The 16,343-nt window shown below is 38.2% G+C and overlaps 2 protein-coding genes across 15 annotated transcripts in view; both read left to right on the top strand.

Annotated features, from left to right (window-relative positions):
• Nucleotides 1-2,368: 2,368 nt before the first annotated feature.
• Nucleotides 2,369-10,990, top strand: LOC111870901 (cuticle protein 1-like). 5 transcript variants are annotated; one of them, XM_023863526.2, is made up of 3 exons: nt 2,369-2,387; nt 5,636-5,782; nt 9,472-10,990. In XM_023863526.2, exons 2-3 carry the CDS (start codon nt 5,768-5,770, stop codon nt 9,784-9,786), a joined length of 330 nt encoding a protein of 109 aa, XP_023719294.1. In that variant the 5' UTR covers nt 2,369-2,387; nt 5,636-5,767; the 3' UTR covers nt 9,787-10,990. The 5 variants fall into 5 exon arrangements, 4 of the variants coding, with proteins under 4 accessions (XP_023719294.1, XP_023719296.1, XP_023719293.1 ...); XM_023863528.2 differs by lacking the exon at nt 2,369-2,387 and adding an exon at nt 4,727-4,911; XM_023863525.2 differs by lacking the exon at nt 2,369-2,387 and adding an exon at nt 4,951-5,406.
• A 3,999-nt stretch (nt 10,991-14,989) lies between these two features.
• LOC111870900 (glucose-6-phosphatase) overlaps nt 14,990-16,343 on the top strand; it is a 34,103-nt gene continuing 32,749 nt past the window's right edge. For 8 of the 10 annotated variants that reach the window (XR_004513713.1, XR_002843947.2, XR_002843949.2 and 5 more), the window contains exons 1-3: nt 14,990-15,276; nt 15,636-15,709; nt 15,842-16,006. Coding sequence is in view for 4 of the 10 variants with exons in the window: in XM_023863520.2 (XP_023719288.1) it covers nt 15,639-15,709; nt 15,842-16,006 (236 nt within the window). In the remaining 6 variants the exon portion in view is untranslated. The other 2 variants (XM_033754040.1, XM_023863521.2) reach the window with 2 other exon arrangements.

Here is a 16,343-nt window from a genome sequence, read left to right as displayed (position 1 = left end):
TTTTGTCTTTTTCTTTAAGGCAATCATTGTCACTTCTGTAAAGCCCTTGGGCCACTCCCCAGTTTCATATATGGTGTTCATTAGTTTTGTCAGTGTTTTCAAACCACCTTCTCCCAGTAACTTAAGCACATCTCCAGGTACATCATCATCTCCTGTAGCCTTTCCCTTCCTCATTTCCTTGATAGCTTTTTCCACCTCACTTTGTAAAATATATGGTCCTTTCTCGTCTGTATCTACTTCTTCTTCCGGTTCAACTTCTAAGGTTTCTGGCCGATTAGGTCGATCATATAGTTCTGAAATATAATTTTCCCAAATTTTCAGCACTTGCCTCTGATCTACTATTCTATTCCCCTGGGAGTCTTCGATGCCAATATTTTAAATCCAATGATTCTCTTTCCATTCTAGTTCTTTTGTCTTCATGTACATCAAATCCTAACGCCCTGTCCTTTGAAATTCTATAATCTCATTACATATCTTCTCAAGATATTCCATTTTGGCCCTGTCCGTGGCTATTTTCAATTCATTCCTCAGTCTCCTGTATTTCCTCCTGGCTTCTTCATTGTTTACATTCTTCCATTTCCTTAGCTCCTCCATTTTACTCATCATCTCCTGTGTAACCCATGGTTTTCTTGCTATCTTCTCAACTTGAACAACAAATTCGCTAATAGTATCTAGCATGCATTCGGTGCAAGCATATGCATTTATAAATACATATAATTGTGTGGACAAAAATAAAATATTGGTCGATATTATACAATCGTGACTTTCACGGAAATATAATAAAATTAATCAAGGAAGCCTTTACAAAATTATGATCATATATAGATAAAGTTTTGATAAAATTATGAGCAATACAATTAATATTAGCATGGAATTGTTCCAAGGATGTGGATTGTTTACAAATCTCATGTAGTTACGACTCAAGTTACGGGTGCAAACACCCTAAATACATTAAAACAGATGATTTCTTTTTTCACGACTGCCCTTCAAAGAGCTTGGACTGTTGGACGAACAAACGCAAGGAAGGCTTTCGAGTACAATTCTCATGCTTCCTTCACATTAAATACATAAATGAATGAATAATGGATATTTCTTCTCTACCTGTCCGGATATTAAGTCTCCAGAATTACTGAAAAGATTTAAAATAAATACGAAAGTATGGTCCACAGTAAACGCAGTTGGGTTATTTTAATTTTGGTTTCTATTCAACGTGCGTGAAACCTATATTCTCCGAGGGGTGCAATTTTTTAACTGAAATGTACTGATTATTCTCAAAACGTGAATTATCGTACAGAATAGGGTACGTCACATGAGATGTAGGATTGAAAATAAACTGAAATATTTGGTTTCTACGCGTCTGAATGTGATGGATATTGGAAGAAATGCGATTTAATCATTTTGTACCCATACATAAACACTGCAGTTTTGTTACTTCTGCCACAGGAGTACAGCCTAAGGCAAAGAAAACGAAAAAAAAAAATCCCGTACATAAATGTAGTACGTTCTCGTATGTCACTTCCAAACCACAAAATCAACGCTTGTTCCTGTCTCTGTTTACTTGTTAATGAGACACAAGGGATAGATATCGTGTCCATCTGTTCTTAATTTCTGCCACAAACTTCATTACGACCAAGGTAAAATGAAAGAAACAGAGCAGGTTAACCTAGAGGTAACGCACTAATCTTATATTCGAGTGTGTGCCCTTTTTTCTAATCTCTGCTGCAACACAGGTTATCCTAGTGAAAGATATTCGTGATTTACCTCAGCCACTCTTACCATACTCCGGGATTATATTTTGACCAACCCACGATCGTTTCCTTTCAAATCTTTGCCACATCATCAACTAACCTACATTTCGACCTTAATAGTATTCATCCTGTTGTGTGTAGGGTACATAATGTGTATGGCAGTCTACACAACAATTATCTGTATTTAAAAACAAAATAGACACTAGTGTATCAACATTTGTTTTACTGACACTACATGTTTCGACCCTTATACTGGGTCATCATCAGGCGTAAAATGGTGTCAGTCTCACTTATTGAACTGCATATAATTCTTTAATAAGGATCCTTATTGTGCTCTTGAGAGTAACCGAGCCACTACAACATAGCAACAGCATTAACACACGGAACGGCCCATAAACATATCATCATAAGAAAATCTAATATATAATACATGACTCCTAGTAAACAACCTGTTTGGTGACATACAGAATAACGAGCATAAGTTCCACAAGACGATAGTAAGGTCAAGACGGTCAAGACCACACGACCTGACTCACGTGAGAGGATCCCGATGCGCAGGCGCCGCACACTGCAGTCGCTTCTACCATCAGGAACTCACGTCAACACGTAGCGGTCACAAATTTTTAAAGAGATTTATCGGTAAATACTTCATTTCCATTTTAGTACAATTTTAATTTTTATATTTTAATCTTTAATCTTTAGTTTTATTATCTAAGTATTTAAAATTTTAACCGAAAGACTCAATTTATGCATTTAAAAACTCTCAAGAGCACAATAAGAATCCTTATTGAAGAATTAGATGCAGTTCAATAACTGAGACTGACACCATTTTACCCCTGATGATGACCCAGTATCGGGGTCGAAACATGTTTTTTTTTTTCCTTGGCACTACAGCTCCAGCGGGCCTAGGCCTACTTCCATGAACGTTTCCGTTCACTTCGGTTTTTCTAGATCTTACACATTCGGTAGGACTCCTTGGGCGGGTGATCAGCTCGTCGCAAGGCCTCTACCTGTAAACAAACACAGAAAAACGCTCACACACAAACAGAACATCCATGCACCTGAGTGGGATTCGAACCCACGATCCCGCCTTCCAAGCGAGCGAAGACAGTACATGCCTTAGACCGCTCGGCTACCGTGACCGGCGTCGAAACATGTAGTGTCAATAAAAATAAATAGTGATACAGTAGTGTCTACGAGTACCTTATTTTTAAATACAGAATATTGTTGTGTAGACTGCTATACTTCTACACACATTATATACGCTACCTTTAGACACATTGTATTCTTAGTCTGGACGTTAGCGCCATAGCTCAAGCGGTTAGTAGCTGGCTTCCTATCGCGGCGCCCCGGGTTCGATCCCCGGTCTGGTCAAGTGGGATTTGTGGTGGACAAAGTTGCGATGGGGCAGGTTTACTCCGAGTACTTCGGTTTCCCCTGCCAATCTTCATTCCACCAACTGCTCCACAATCACCCTCACCTATCATCTGGGGCTGGTACAGTAGGCCAGAAGTGGCCACAGTACAAGGGACTTAGTCCCACCTCACTAGCAATAAAGAAAAATACTAGTCTGGGCATTGACAGCTTCATAAAGTTATCCACATGAAAACGAAAGACGTATTTGGCATCGAATTGTGCCGTCAATAAAAAATACAGAGAACGATTTAAAAAAAAAGAGCATATGAAAATCAGCACTGAATTAACTTTTCCTGCTTTTCCAATTGTTGAGATGACAGTGGCCAGTATGACTTGCTACAAATGTTCTCGGAATGCAATAATGTTTATTTGACAGAACTACCACATGGAAGCGTTAGAAAATACATACACTCATGATTTTGACGTTCACTTCAATTTTGGATGCGATAAACAGTGACAGCCACAAACGATCTTGAAGTATTTCATTCGCTCTTCCGTCTTACTTGATATACCCTTATTTCGGACATAGTTCAGATCTTTAGTTTCTGCAATTATTTGGGAAATTTGTATCTCATATATAAAATTCCAGAGGTAACAATAGCGTTAAGTTTGCCTCCACTTTGCCGTCCATTGTAAGAGAACTTGCCACAGACTTGTGACATATATTTATGAAACTTCCGATGCCACATAACCGTTGACTATACGTGACTGAGAGAACAGCCAATGATATCTACCTGTAAGGCTCTGGTATTTATGTTCTAACCACGTATTCTTAAGAAATACAGACACATTCCCAAGTTGTTTACGAGAAATTTATTGAATCGATTCAAAGCAGCAAATTGATGTGGGAAGCATACGCCGTTGTCACCCTTGTTCATACCGTAACCACATTATGTAACGGCGTTTCACAGATTTCCCTCACAGTCCCGCTTGACAGTGATTACGATTGGGACATATTTTGTAGTTCAAAACTCTCCTGAAACGCGTTTCATATCCGTAGATGATTAAGATTGGCAAGAAAATAGGGGAAATTAAAATAAAAACATGTACATAAGTAAGATATCACTGAAAATAGAGATTGCATTCCCAGGAGAAGGAAAGATGTGGAAATCAAACTGGTTAAGTTATTTTCTTGCCGTGTGCAAATTTTATTTTGTTCTCAGAAACTTAATTAAGTAGCATGTGCCGAGCAGGAAGGTATAACACTAACGCTCTAGACTTGTATTATGGAGGTGATTTGTTCGAATCTCGGCTGGAACATGGAATAGTCTGAAGATTCTCGCACTTTTCCTCAGTCCCTCGAAGCAAATACCAGGATAATATGTCAATTAGGCCAGGACGGCTTCCATCCAAACATTTTCAATCTAACAATCATCGTATAATTAGAAACCAAACTGAACAATCATAGCCGCTTATATAACTTTCGGGAGTTTGCAAGGAGTCAAACAGACGTGGAGTGGGAAATAATAATGATTTACCGATTTTTTTTTTGTATATATTCAGTGTATGATGTCCCGGCCTTCTGTTCCTTCTGTATTTAAACGTCTCCAAAATACTGGGTAATTAGTACAAACACTGAAGTTATTTATGCACTTTCCCGCATTCCTCTGCTCTTCTTTCTCTCTCACACTGTATATTCTGTCTTCCATCACTCTCTTTCTTCTGGAACATCTTGTACACAGGCCGTGTCATGGCTCAGGCAGTTAGTCGCCGGATTTTCATCACGGCTATCTGGGTTATATGCCAGGTCAGGTCATGTGGGATTTGTGGTGAAAAAAAGTGGTACTGCAAATTCTTGTTCCTCTAGCTGCTCCCAGTCCATTGATCATTCTGTCATCCGACGTAATATAGGCCTACTTTCGATACTGACAGCATCATTAGAAGATCAGTTGGAAGTGTATAAAAAAATGTATTATTTGAACCCTCCAGCAATCACAAGGATCATATTCCTACAATTTCTGTCCATCGTGTCCTTGACGTATGCTTAGAAATTCGATAATCGTTCAGAGGCAAAATTGTTATCGATCTTTGTGCAAGAAATCTTATTACTGTGTTCGCTAACCTCTAATCTGTGCCAATTCAATCCATCTGACACGCACATCAGCTATACTGGCACCAATTTTGGTATTGTCCTTCTGTCTTCCACATGTTTATAGAGTGAAGTCAGTTTTTGCATGCATGTCCCCGTTGAACCTAACATCAATCTGATGTCCCTGTCATCAGATCGGGATACATAAAAACTGTAAGTAAATTGTGGCTTATGTTTTGCCGACATAAATTCGTTATTAGATGCCTTGATTTGGGAGCTTGCAGATCTCCCCTGCCGTGTAGACACACGGTAATACAGGAGGCACGGAGCGGGGCGGATACTGCAGGTGGGGGATTCGTGTGGTCTTACATTCGACTTTTATTCTTATTGAATATTTTCTTTTTTATATTGGAGATATTTATTATTTTCTTTGTGGATTTAGTAAGATGGTGTTGTGCTGAGTATAAAACCTGTAGACATTTCATTGGAAGTCAGCAATTGCTTCTCCGAAGTCACACGAGTCCCTTCGGCAGGTTTTATTTTGTCCCAGAAGACCACAATCTCAACAGTCAACATGTTCTTCAAGCTGGTGAGTAAACGCTAAACTGTGTTTATTCAGTCTGTGGAGACTCCATGCCTTAAACATATTTTTGTTCTCCTGTACAGATATTTGTTTTCACGAAGTGCATAAAATTAGAGTAAAATTGAGACATTTTCCCAATTTCATTCCTGGATGGATTATGATGTAAGTATTGCGGACTGGCATCCAAAATTGTAGGGCAAATGTGACTTTAGTACATGGTAAGGTAAAGTTGTCCCAGTGTAAGAACTACAAGTAATTAAGTACTACTACATGAAGGCGTATAGGGGAGTGGATGTATAGATCCACTTACTCTAGACCTCGGCATTAGTTGGAGGTGAGTGGTCAGTATCATTCCCCTGCCGCTTTACTCCCGAAGGAAGAGAACACGATACCTATTGGATAGGAGTTTTGTATCTGTGTTTAATAACTCATGATTTGTATCAAGCTAAAATCGATCTGTATTCACTTCCTTTAAAAAAAAGTCGTTGTACAAAAATCATTACCTGACTAAATATAGATCTTCATGTGCAATTATTTACTTGAAACTATGGGAGGGGTAGGGTGGATACGCGGTCTCGCATGTGACGTCTGTTGTGCAGGGGGTTTCCCAGCAGCCGATTTGTAGCAGCAAAAGTTAACACCAAGACCAATGCAATGAGTTTGGTGATTTGCGAAATATAGGACTTGTCCCGAAAGGATCAGTTTCACGTCGTACAACATAAATAAATGCGGAGTATATGCTTTACTGTAAAGTAAAAAATAAATAAATAAAGCTATCCCTGTTAACAGGCCATGGAGGCCCATAGGGTTGTGAGACGTCGAGGCTCCCACATTATCTAGACAATTGGCTCAAAGATGGCGGTAAGGTTGTCAGCCTTACGCGCCGGCCGCGCTTTACTCCCCAGAAAAATTATTTAATTTCTGTTAGAGGCTGAGTCGACCCCAGGGCCATAGTGCGGCTGGAAGGATTAGGTCAACTGGGGGGAAAAAAAATCCAGTGACCTCATCGGAACTTGAACTGACTTTGCGATAATTTTAGATTTACAGAATATAGTCAATAGTCACTGATACACGTGACGATTTGTTACCCTCAAGATTTTTATCAACTTGAACACTTCTACAAAAATAGTTTAGTGATATTACAGCTTACATATTCGTGAGATACATTTTGCAAAACTTGTCGAGGTTCTGCTCACTCTGAGAATTTAACCGAGTTTGTTGTCAGTAAAGCGATTTTTTGTGCTGAAGAGTCTGCGCCCCCCCCCCGCACAAAAGGGGGCAGGGATTTTTATCTTCTCTGCCGGCCATGCGGCCTACCTAACCTCTTTGTTATATTCATACCAGAGGACTCTCTCCTCGAAGAAAGGGTGACTCGGTAGTGAAGCCGACAAATCTCTGCATTCTCTGGCCAGTTCCGAGGTCTATAATGGGTGAATTTTTGCCTCCACGCCCCTGGTACACAATGGCGTGCTCCGTAGGAAGAAGGATCATTGCTGTATCTCACTTTTATCTAAAGATAAACGAAAGTTTATCTACATAACAAGGTGTCCGGAATTTTAATTGGAGTTCCTTTTGCGGTCGACTAAAATGGAGAATCTTCATTCAGCTGAATAACTTTCCATATCTGTCGCTCTACTAACACAAAACAAAGTGAAGTTTCTTATGAAATTTCTATTTCCTTTCACTAGTGTACCATCGTAAACGAACTGAAATTATGTGTTTGGAGACATCGTAATCAAAAGCTTAACCGTTCTGAACTCTTTGCAGGAAATAATGTCCCCTGCATTTAACGATGGAAACACAAATCCTTCGGTGTTCCCAGGCAGACTCAAGTAATGTCTCTGCACCAATTTAAATTGCCAAGGAACTGTTGTGTGCTTGTTTATAATGGGATAAATAAATAAATAAATAAATAAATAAATAAAAGAAAAGGAGAAGGAAAGAAAGAAATATATATATATACGTGGTATATGTTTCTGAACTTCTTGTGACTTAGATGTTGTGTTAATGAAGCCTGCCATTTTTACAAATTTAGAAACTTTAGCTCATATATTGCTTTCCCCTTCACATGATAATGAGCATTCATGACACTTGAAGCTGTATGACATTACTGTTTTCCATCGTGTTATTCATTCTGGATACTTGGCCACAAAATGTCGTTTTTTGTCAGGTGTGTTAGTAACCAGGAGGATAATGCTAAATTCCCTCTGACGGTCTAACCTTCTGTGCACATGTAAAACATAGAGAACTGTAGAACTGATTTTCTCAAGAGGTTCATAAAAATAGGGCTATATCGATTGATTGAACTACTTTAATTTTCCCTTAAATCAGAAAAACTGTAATGATCATTTTACACAAGAACCTGCGCGGGTTTCTGCATACATATTTATCGGAAAGAAATTATTTGGAACAAAACCTGTAGAGATAAATGACGTACTCACTTAAATCCAATACAAGTTTATCTTAAGCCTTACAGTTCCAGAATTAAATAAAAGGAATAATATGAACAAGTTTCTGTACTTTCATATTCAGACCAACCACAGACTCCTTAATACAAATAAAACTAAATGAAAAAGAGCCATTGTAGAATTTCTACTGAATTGAAGTCAGATATTGCATATTTTAATGAATTGTTCTCTTACCTTATGACGTTTGAGGCTTGAATTAAGTAATCCATACATATACTTAAGTTTTGCTTGGTGTGTCTAGTAACAGTGAACACTGGGGCCTTAATGCTGACTGCTTATTCATTCAGCACGTAGTTTCGAGTTCTCATGAATACAAGGATTATTTGAGAGCAACTAGCTGCATCCTAAATTTATGATTGTTATAAGGAAAGAGTTAATTCTGGTCTCAGTTATTTCTTGGGAGCCGGGGTGGTCTAGTCGATATAACGACTGGTTACGGGCTGAAAGTCTGAGATGTCGGAGTTGGAGTCTCAGTAGGGTCAAAAATTCTCTCCTCACCACATCGTCCAGACCGGCTCTGGGATCCACCCAACCTCCTATCCAAAGGGTACCGAGGGCTCTTTCCAAGGGGGTAAAACGGCCAGGACGTGAAGCTGACCACTCAACTCCATAGTGCTTAGTTCAAGAAAATATGTATCTATACATCCATTCCCCGCAAACTCCTTCATGGCGTAGTGCTTAATTAGTTATGCACAGAAACAAGTTTACCTTACATTTACCTCAATTGTTTTTATAATTCCTTTGCCTAATGCTCCTATTAAGTACAGGACGTATACTTTTACAATTTATTTTTTCTTTGAAAATCTCATTCCATGTTTGTCTATTGATTTATTCTGTTTACAAGCTGATTTCTCCACAGTCAGGGATTGTTGTGCTGGGTTTGTTCGTGTAAACTGATGTTGACCCTTGCCAGCACATTCATTTTTGGTTCCAGGTCCCATGGGACTTATAACCATATCTTTCTGTCTCATGACTCTGGGAGCCCTGTAGCTACACCTATTGTATTGGGTAAACACTTGCTCATATCATTGAGGACCCACTTTCAAGGATGGTGATGACCTGTAAAGGACGGTGAAGCCACCCAGCTCATTGTTGCTTAACCTGGCAAATTGTCTCAGTGAAAAATAACTGTACATGTTGTTAAACAAAGATGTAAATGAGAGATTTATCTGTCATTAAGTACCATTGAGTTAAAAATATTTAAACTGCCCATGTGTTGATTGTCAGGTGCTGCTGGCTGCTGCTCTCACTGCTGTGGTAGCCCAAGCCAATAAGTACCCTGCAGGACTGAACCCGGCACTGTGCCCCAACTACCCTCATTGCAACAATGTTCTGCTCGCCCTACACAGCAACACTGGATACATTGTTCCATATGCAGCTGCCGCTCATAATTATCCTGCTGGTGTGAGTCCCTCAACATGCCCCAACTACCCGTACTGCAGCAACTACTTGCCAGTGGGCCCTCTTCATGGATTCCACACTCGGCAATTACCTGCCGGAGTGAGTGCAGCTGCCTGCCCAAACTACCCTTATTGCTTTTAGCCCCTTACCCCATTAACACTTGGCACATAACACAAGGTCTATATTTTGAATCTTACTTGACATATTGTTACATGATCTCTGATATTTTCCAGCAGAAAAACTTACAGAAAGGAAATGTGTTAATAACATAAGACTTTCTTTGATAGTTCTTGAAATAATCATTGTAATTTCATTCAAGAAATATTGAGACAAATCCGTCCTGTGCTGACAGAATTAATGATGTACAAATTACTGTCCTAATTCATAAATTGCAGTGTACTGTTTACAGAAAAAAAAAAAGTACTCCCATATTCTTACCAATTGTATTATAGCAGTTTCAAAAACATCAGACTGTATTTTTTCTGTTAAAATTTGTATGTTTCTTCCCTCCAAACACATCTCAGATAAGTGAGTGCACATTACATCCACATTTCTAGTTTTGTTTACGACTCTTTCAATGGTATCTCCACCAGCATTTTACTACACATTAAACTTGAATTGTATTCTACTACACTGCTGCAATAATGAAAATACATTTAAAAATGTCAATGAAAATTTTGAAAAATATTTAATATATAAGCAGAAGTTTAATATATTTATATTTTTAGTTTATTAATTCAAAATTGTGATGTGCATTATATTCCAACAATTATGGTAAATTAGATGTTTTCCATGCTTGTTCAAGACTCAAGAGACCACAGAGTAACAGATTTTGATTTTACCATCTATGCACACTTCCTGAAAGCTCACAGAATAATTGCATTTCTAGAGCTGATCAAAGAATCTGACCAGTATTTATTATGTCTAACGCCAAACAATGTTTAAGTACAGAAAGTAGTAGTAGTGTTATAATTTCAGTATGATTGCGAATAGTGTGTAGTTCTCACTACTGCAGTGGTCACTGAACTAAGATGGCTGTCAAGTAAAAGTTTGGATTCAAGAACCGCAGATCTATCAGGAGTGTATAAATATGTAGTACTGCATTCGTTTTCTTTTTTGCCAACAGCACATTCTTCCTAAATGTTGTTTAAAATGTGAACTTGCATAAAATATATTACAAAGCCTTTGTGTAAAACAGATTTTCTTATACACTAAGATTTTTCTTCTTAAGTTGCTTTACCAATGATTCTGTTTTGTTGTATTACACAATTCTCAGTTTAATAAACATTTACTGTACATTTTATGTAATCATAACTTTCAAATTAAAAATGAATGTTATTAGTCACACACCAGTAAACTCTATTGTGTAGCACTTCTAATTTATGTGCCCAGTGCTTGGTTCTCAGTATTCAATAAGTGATATAAAATTCAGTGTTTCAACTTTGGAATATCTGCTGTTCAAATCTTAGCCTCATTCCCCTTTTGTGATTTTCCTCAGATGCCAGAATAATGATTTAAATTACTCTATGAAGAAGCACCACATCCAGAATCACAAGTAGTTAGCTTAAAATATATGACATAAGAGAAGTCAAGTGACTGTCACACAAATATATGTACTGTAGTATAATAGGGTGGTTTAAAATTGGTAAATCTTGTTCACAATAAGGGAAGGGTTCGAAAGTCATAAAGACTCCATTTTAACCCAATATTCGACACTTCGCTGTAAGAATATTGGGCATGTCACAATATCACAATTACAATAATGAGTATTGACTGGTGGGGGGAACAATGCCCTGTCCAAAGCCAGTAGGTCTTCAGAAGTTTTTCCAAGGTCCCATCAAAAAAGAGATTTAATTATCTCATACCTAGTGTGGCAGCCCCGTATTCAGAGTTCATCTTGGTCAGTCAATGCTTAATTATAACAACACATGGTGAGGCTGGAACTATCAGTTCCGGACAGAGAAGTGGACTGCTTGATCCCTTTTCAGCCCTAAATATCACTGTGATCAGGGACCAAGAGTAGCATCTTTTGTTGCTGTTGAATAGGACACAAATTCGCTGTTGACATTCTCAGACCAACTTCGACATTATCCTTGATGCCTCATATACCCCAGAGCTGCCTGGCTAATGCAACAAATCCTTGAATACTTGAATGCTTGGATAAATTATTGGGTCCATTACAATGTACATTTTGAAGTGCTGAGTCTCTCATCCTACACTCCAGCAACCAACAGAAATTATAATTCCTGTAGTATAAAATTAATCTGTTATATTCTAACATTAACATATTAATTAAGCATATCATATTACTCTCCCCTACTTGTTACCATTCATCTAAATTTATTTGTACTACACACCCATCCTTACTTATTATCCTTTCCCGTTCCTCTTTACATTTACTAACATTCTAATTTCTGCTACTGCTCTTTATTTTTGGATCTTATTGTCTTCCTAATATCTATTTGTGCATCCACATTCCTAAACAACTTATCCAAAATCATGTCCCTCTCAGTCTTTGTTCCTTCACATCTCAGTATGTGTACATCATCTATGTTGAATAATGCTGGAGATAGCATGCAGCCATGTCTCACTCCAACATTTGAATCAAACTTCTCTCATATGTAACTGCCTCCCCAGTTCACTCTTATCTTAAATTCCCATGCACATTTCCTTTAAGCCTTCAATGAATTTAGATGATAGGACTCTCTTGCCCAGTTTCTATCTCAGAGCTTCCCTTACTACTACAGCAAAAGCTTTCTAAAAAAAGAATGGTGCAGAACTTTCATGTGAAATTCAACAAATATTGCACACTCTTCTCTATGAGATTATCACAGTTAGGCTAGGACATCACAAGTTTTATGCAGGATGGGTTCCAAAAATTCTCATGTTTGCATACAAACTGTAGAGAATGGCTGTGGCACCATCTTTTTTGGGTACTAACAGAGATGGAGATAAATTTTTCAGTCACATTTTATGAGTAACATGTGATGAAACCTAGGTTTCATCTGTGAGCAGTCAAAGCAGTGGATGCACACACCAAAAAAGTTTAAACAAATGTCTCTCTGTGAGATTTGAGGTTTTCACGGCGTTCGTTTTCTTCTACCCTGAAGATGGAAGCGATACGTTCCTCCGAAACGTCGGTTAACACAATATCTACAGGGCACCACATTCCAGAAGACTGCTTTCTACATAAAATGTCTGTCTGCTAGTAAGCTGATAGGAACTATTTTCTGGGACAGAAAAAGAGTGCTGTTGGTGGAATTCATGTAATAAGTGAGCATAGTAACATCAGAAGTTTACTGTGAAACACTTAAAAAACTTCATAGGGTCATTCAGAATAAAAGGCATGGTGTTGATAACCTGTATAGTGCTCCTCCATAACGATGGGTAACCGCATACAGCAGCATGCACTTAAGCACTGCTGGAGCATTTGAAATGTGTGTTGTATGACCACCCTCCTTACATCCTTGATCTCATTCCAAGTAACTACGACCTGTTTACCTATCTGAAGAACTGGTTGAGACCACAGTGCTTCAGCAATAATGAGTTTATGGAAGATGCCAAAATGTGGCTGAGCTCACAGCCTGTAGACTTCTTTGACACAAGCATATAAAAACTGAATCCCCAGTACTATTGTTTCAGTTCCAACAGTGACTACATTGAGAAGTATCTTAAGTATGTATGTATTTTTTGTACATAACAATATTTTTTTCTCATTGCTTATTTTGTTAACAGCTTACTGGAGCTCACTTTCCGAATAACCCTCATGTATCAATTCTGGGCTGGTATTAGTCTGTTGTGCATAGCATATAAAATATTTTCCAGAATTCTATTTAACAGACTCTCTCCCTTTGTGGAAGGCATAATTGGGAATTACCAATGTGGGTTTCATCAAGGAAGATCAACTAACGATCAGATTTTCACTAATCACCAGGTCCTTGAAAAGTGTAACGAATTCCAAATTGAAAGACATCAACTTTTCATTGACTTCCAATCAGCCTGTGACTCCATAGATAGAGATAGTCTTTTTCTGGTAATGGGAGAGATGCACATTCCATGGAAATTAATCACCTTAGTCAGAGTCACTATGAGAAAGACCCAATGCCAAATTAAGATTCAGAATATGTTGTCCAGCCCTATAATAACTAGAAATGGAGTTCAACAAGGGGATTCCCTAGCCTGCCTTTCGTTCAATATAGCATTATAGAAGGTAGTTAGAGATGCAGACATCAACACAAGGGGAACTATATTCTATAAGTCAGTCCAAATTTTGGCATTTGCAGATGATATTGATATAATTGGAAGAACACAAAAATCTATGAAAGAAGCTTTTCTTAATTTGGAAAGAGCAGCAAAAAAGATGAATCTACAAATTAACCAAAACAAAACAAGGTACATGCCGGTAACCAAGAAAGACTGTGCTAATGGACCTGCATATATTGAAATTGGCTCATATAAATTTTAGGTTGTATATAGTTTTACTTACCTTGGATCAGAAGTTAACTGTAAAAATTACATCAGTGATGAAATAAAAAAGCGTGTACTTGCCACAAATAAATGTCTCCATGGCCTCAGGAAACACCTGAAATCCCAACTAATACCCAGGAAAACCAAAACTATGATGTATACTACTTATAAGATCAGTGCTATCTTATGCCTCTGAGACCTGGCCACTGTCAAGATCAGATGAAAGACTGTTAAGTATATTTGAAAGGAGGATCCTAAGATATATTTTTGGACCAGTGGAAGAAAATGGAATGTAGCGGAAGAGGTATAACCATGAGCTATACAAACTATTTAATGAACCAGACATTATTGGATTTATACAGGTGAAAATGCTTGAATGGGCTGGACACACAATACGTGCTGGCGAGAATAGAATGATTAAGAAAATACTTAATACTAAACCAGAAGGAAAGAGGAAAGTGGGAAGGCCAAGATTGAGATGGGAAGAATGTATGTGGCAGGACATAAGAATTGTGGGTGTAGTGAAATGCAGTGAAGACACATTGTGAAAAGTTCTCCATTGTTGCAGGCACAGCTATCAACATGGACTGCACAGATAACATCATTCTTCTATTGTTGTTTATGGGTCACTGCCTAGTAACGGCTGGCTGTTGTGACTCCACAGCCCATGCTTTGATCGAATATGCAGCAATGTTACTGCAATGTTACTAATTTCGGTATTGTTGCATCCTATTTATATTAATTTTGTTACGCATGTCTAGTGTAGTGGACCTTTTCACCGACTGAACTCTCGGCCGCTCACGGCAGTGGCTACGGCCAATTTGCAACGCTAGCCTGAACTCTACAATTAGATGGCAGCATAATACATTCGCGACGTTATGGCGGTTACATTGGCGGGGAATGAGTTTGAGTGAGTTGATAAATGCTACGAGATGTTTGAATAGCAAAATATAGGCGAGAAAGTGAAGTTTTGTCCGACGTTGGGAATTTCATTGGAAATGTCTTCAGACTTAGAATGAATAAATATTGTAAGGTGTCGGCTGTGTGACGCGACATGAATAAATTCCATGGATCTTCGGACCGGAACGAATTATTTTATTTTACGCTCTTCTGCGAAGTCTGAGCACAACCTGCTTCAATCTCGCTAGAGTCGAATCCAAAACTGTGAGTATAAGATTCAGAATCTCTTGAGGCACTTGTGATCCTTGTGATGCTTGTAATACTGTTGTATTTGTGATCTCAAGTCAGAGTCAAAGTCACATCTCAACTCTCGCCGGAGCTACACTCTTACATATCCAGCGTTCGGACGGAATAAGGAATACTTTGTCGAAGGGTTAATTTCTTCCGTTGTTTAGGATGTTTGTTTACTCAATACAGAAGACCTTGTAGGAGTGTTTGATTTCATCCGTTGGAAAGAACATTCCGTTGTTACCGACATTAAGGTACATTAATAAATAAATGGAAGTTCTTAAACAGGTATGTATATAATTTGGTATTTAAATGTATGTTATTTCTGTTTTCAGGACATGTGTACGATGAATATATCAGAGGAAGTCAGAAGATTGGGAACTTCAGGTATTAAAGCCATTCAGACGACGTAAGTGCCGAAATTTCTCAGGTCAAGTCATGAGATTAATGCAGAATTTTGTAATTCTAAAACATTATCGCGCAGTAAATACAAAAAAAAAAAGCGAATGTAGGTAATAATTTACATGTCTGTTTGTTTCAGCTTTCCTAGAGGTGATAATTTTTTCTTTTCAATTTCTCGCTTTTCTGATCCCTTGTATTCATATACACTCCTGATACCAGTGGCTGCTGTGGTGCACATCAGTTTGGCAATTGACATGTTGATGGTGTCTGTCATGGCAGAGTGGTCCAATACACTTCTCAAATGGTAAGTATCACATTTTTTGCCCCTACAGGAAGACATATATAATAAATTAACAACCTCAGTTCAAGATGTATGCAGTTTTGTAAAGTGTGTTCAATCAGTGGTCCCTGTGCTTTTTGTTACCTCTTACACCAGCAGAACTGCTGAATATGGTTTTGATCACGCATAAAGTATGATAATGTGACCTAACATAACCTAATAACAGCAAACTTGTTCAGTAAGGAGTACTCTAGGATTGAAAGTCATCTGAATTTGTCATGGTAGGATAGCAAAATATAGTGTCACATAAAATTTTTTCCTGCAGTACACTTATTCATGTGAACAACTGTGGGGGGAAGTA

The sequence above is a fragment of the Cryptotermes secundus genome, unplaced genomic scaffold (assembly GCF_002891405.2).
Source record: "Cryptotermes secundus unplaced genomic scaffold, Csec_1.0 scaffold884, whole genome shotgun sequence".
Classification (NCBI taxonomy): domain Eukaryota; kingdom Metazoa; phylum Arthropoda; class Insecta; order Blattodea; family Kalotermitidae; genus Cryptotermes; species Cryptotermes secundus.
The sequence above is the reverse complement of the archived record's forward strand: the minus strand, read 5'-3'. Positions and strand labels throughout refer to the sequence as shown.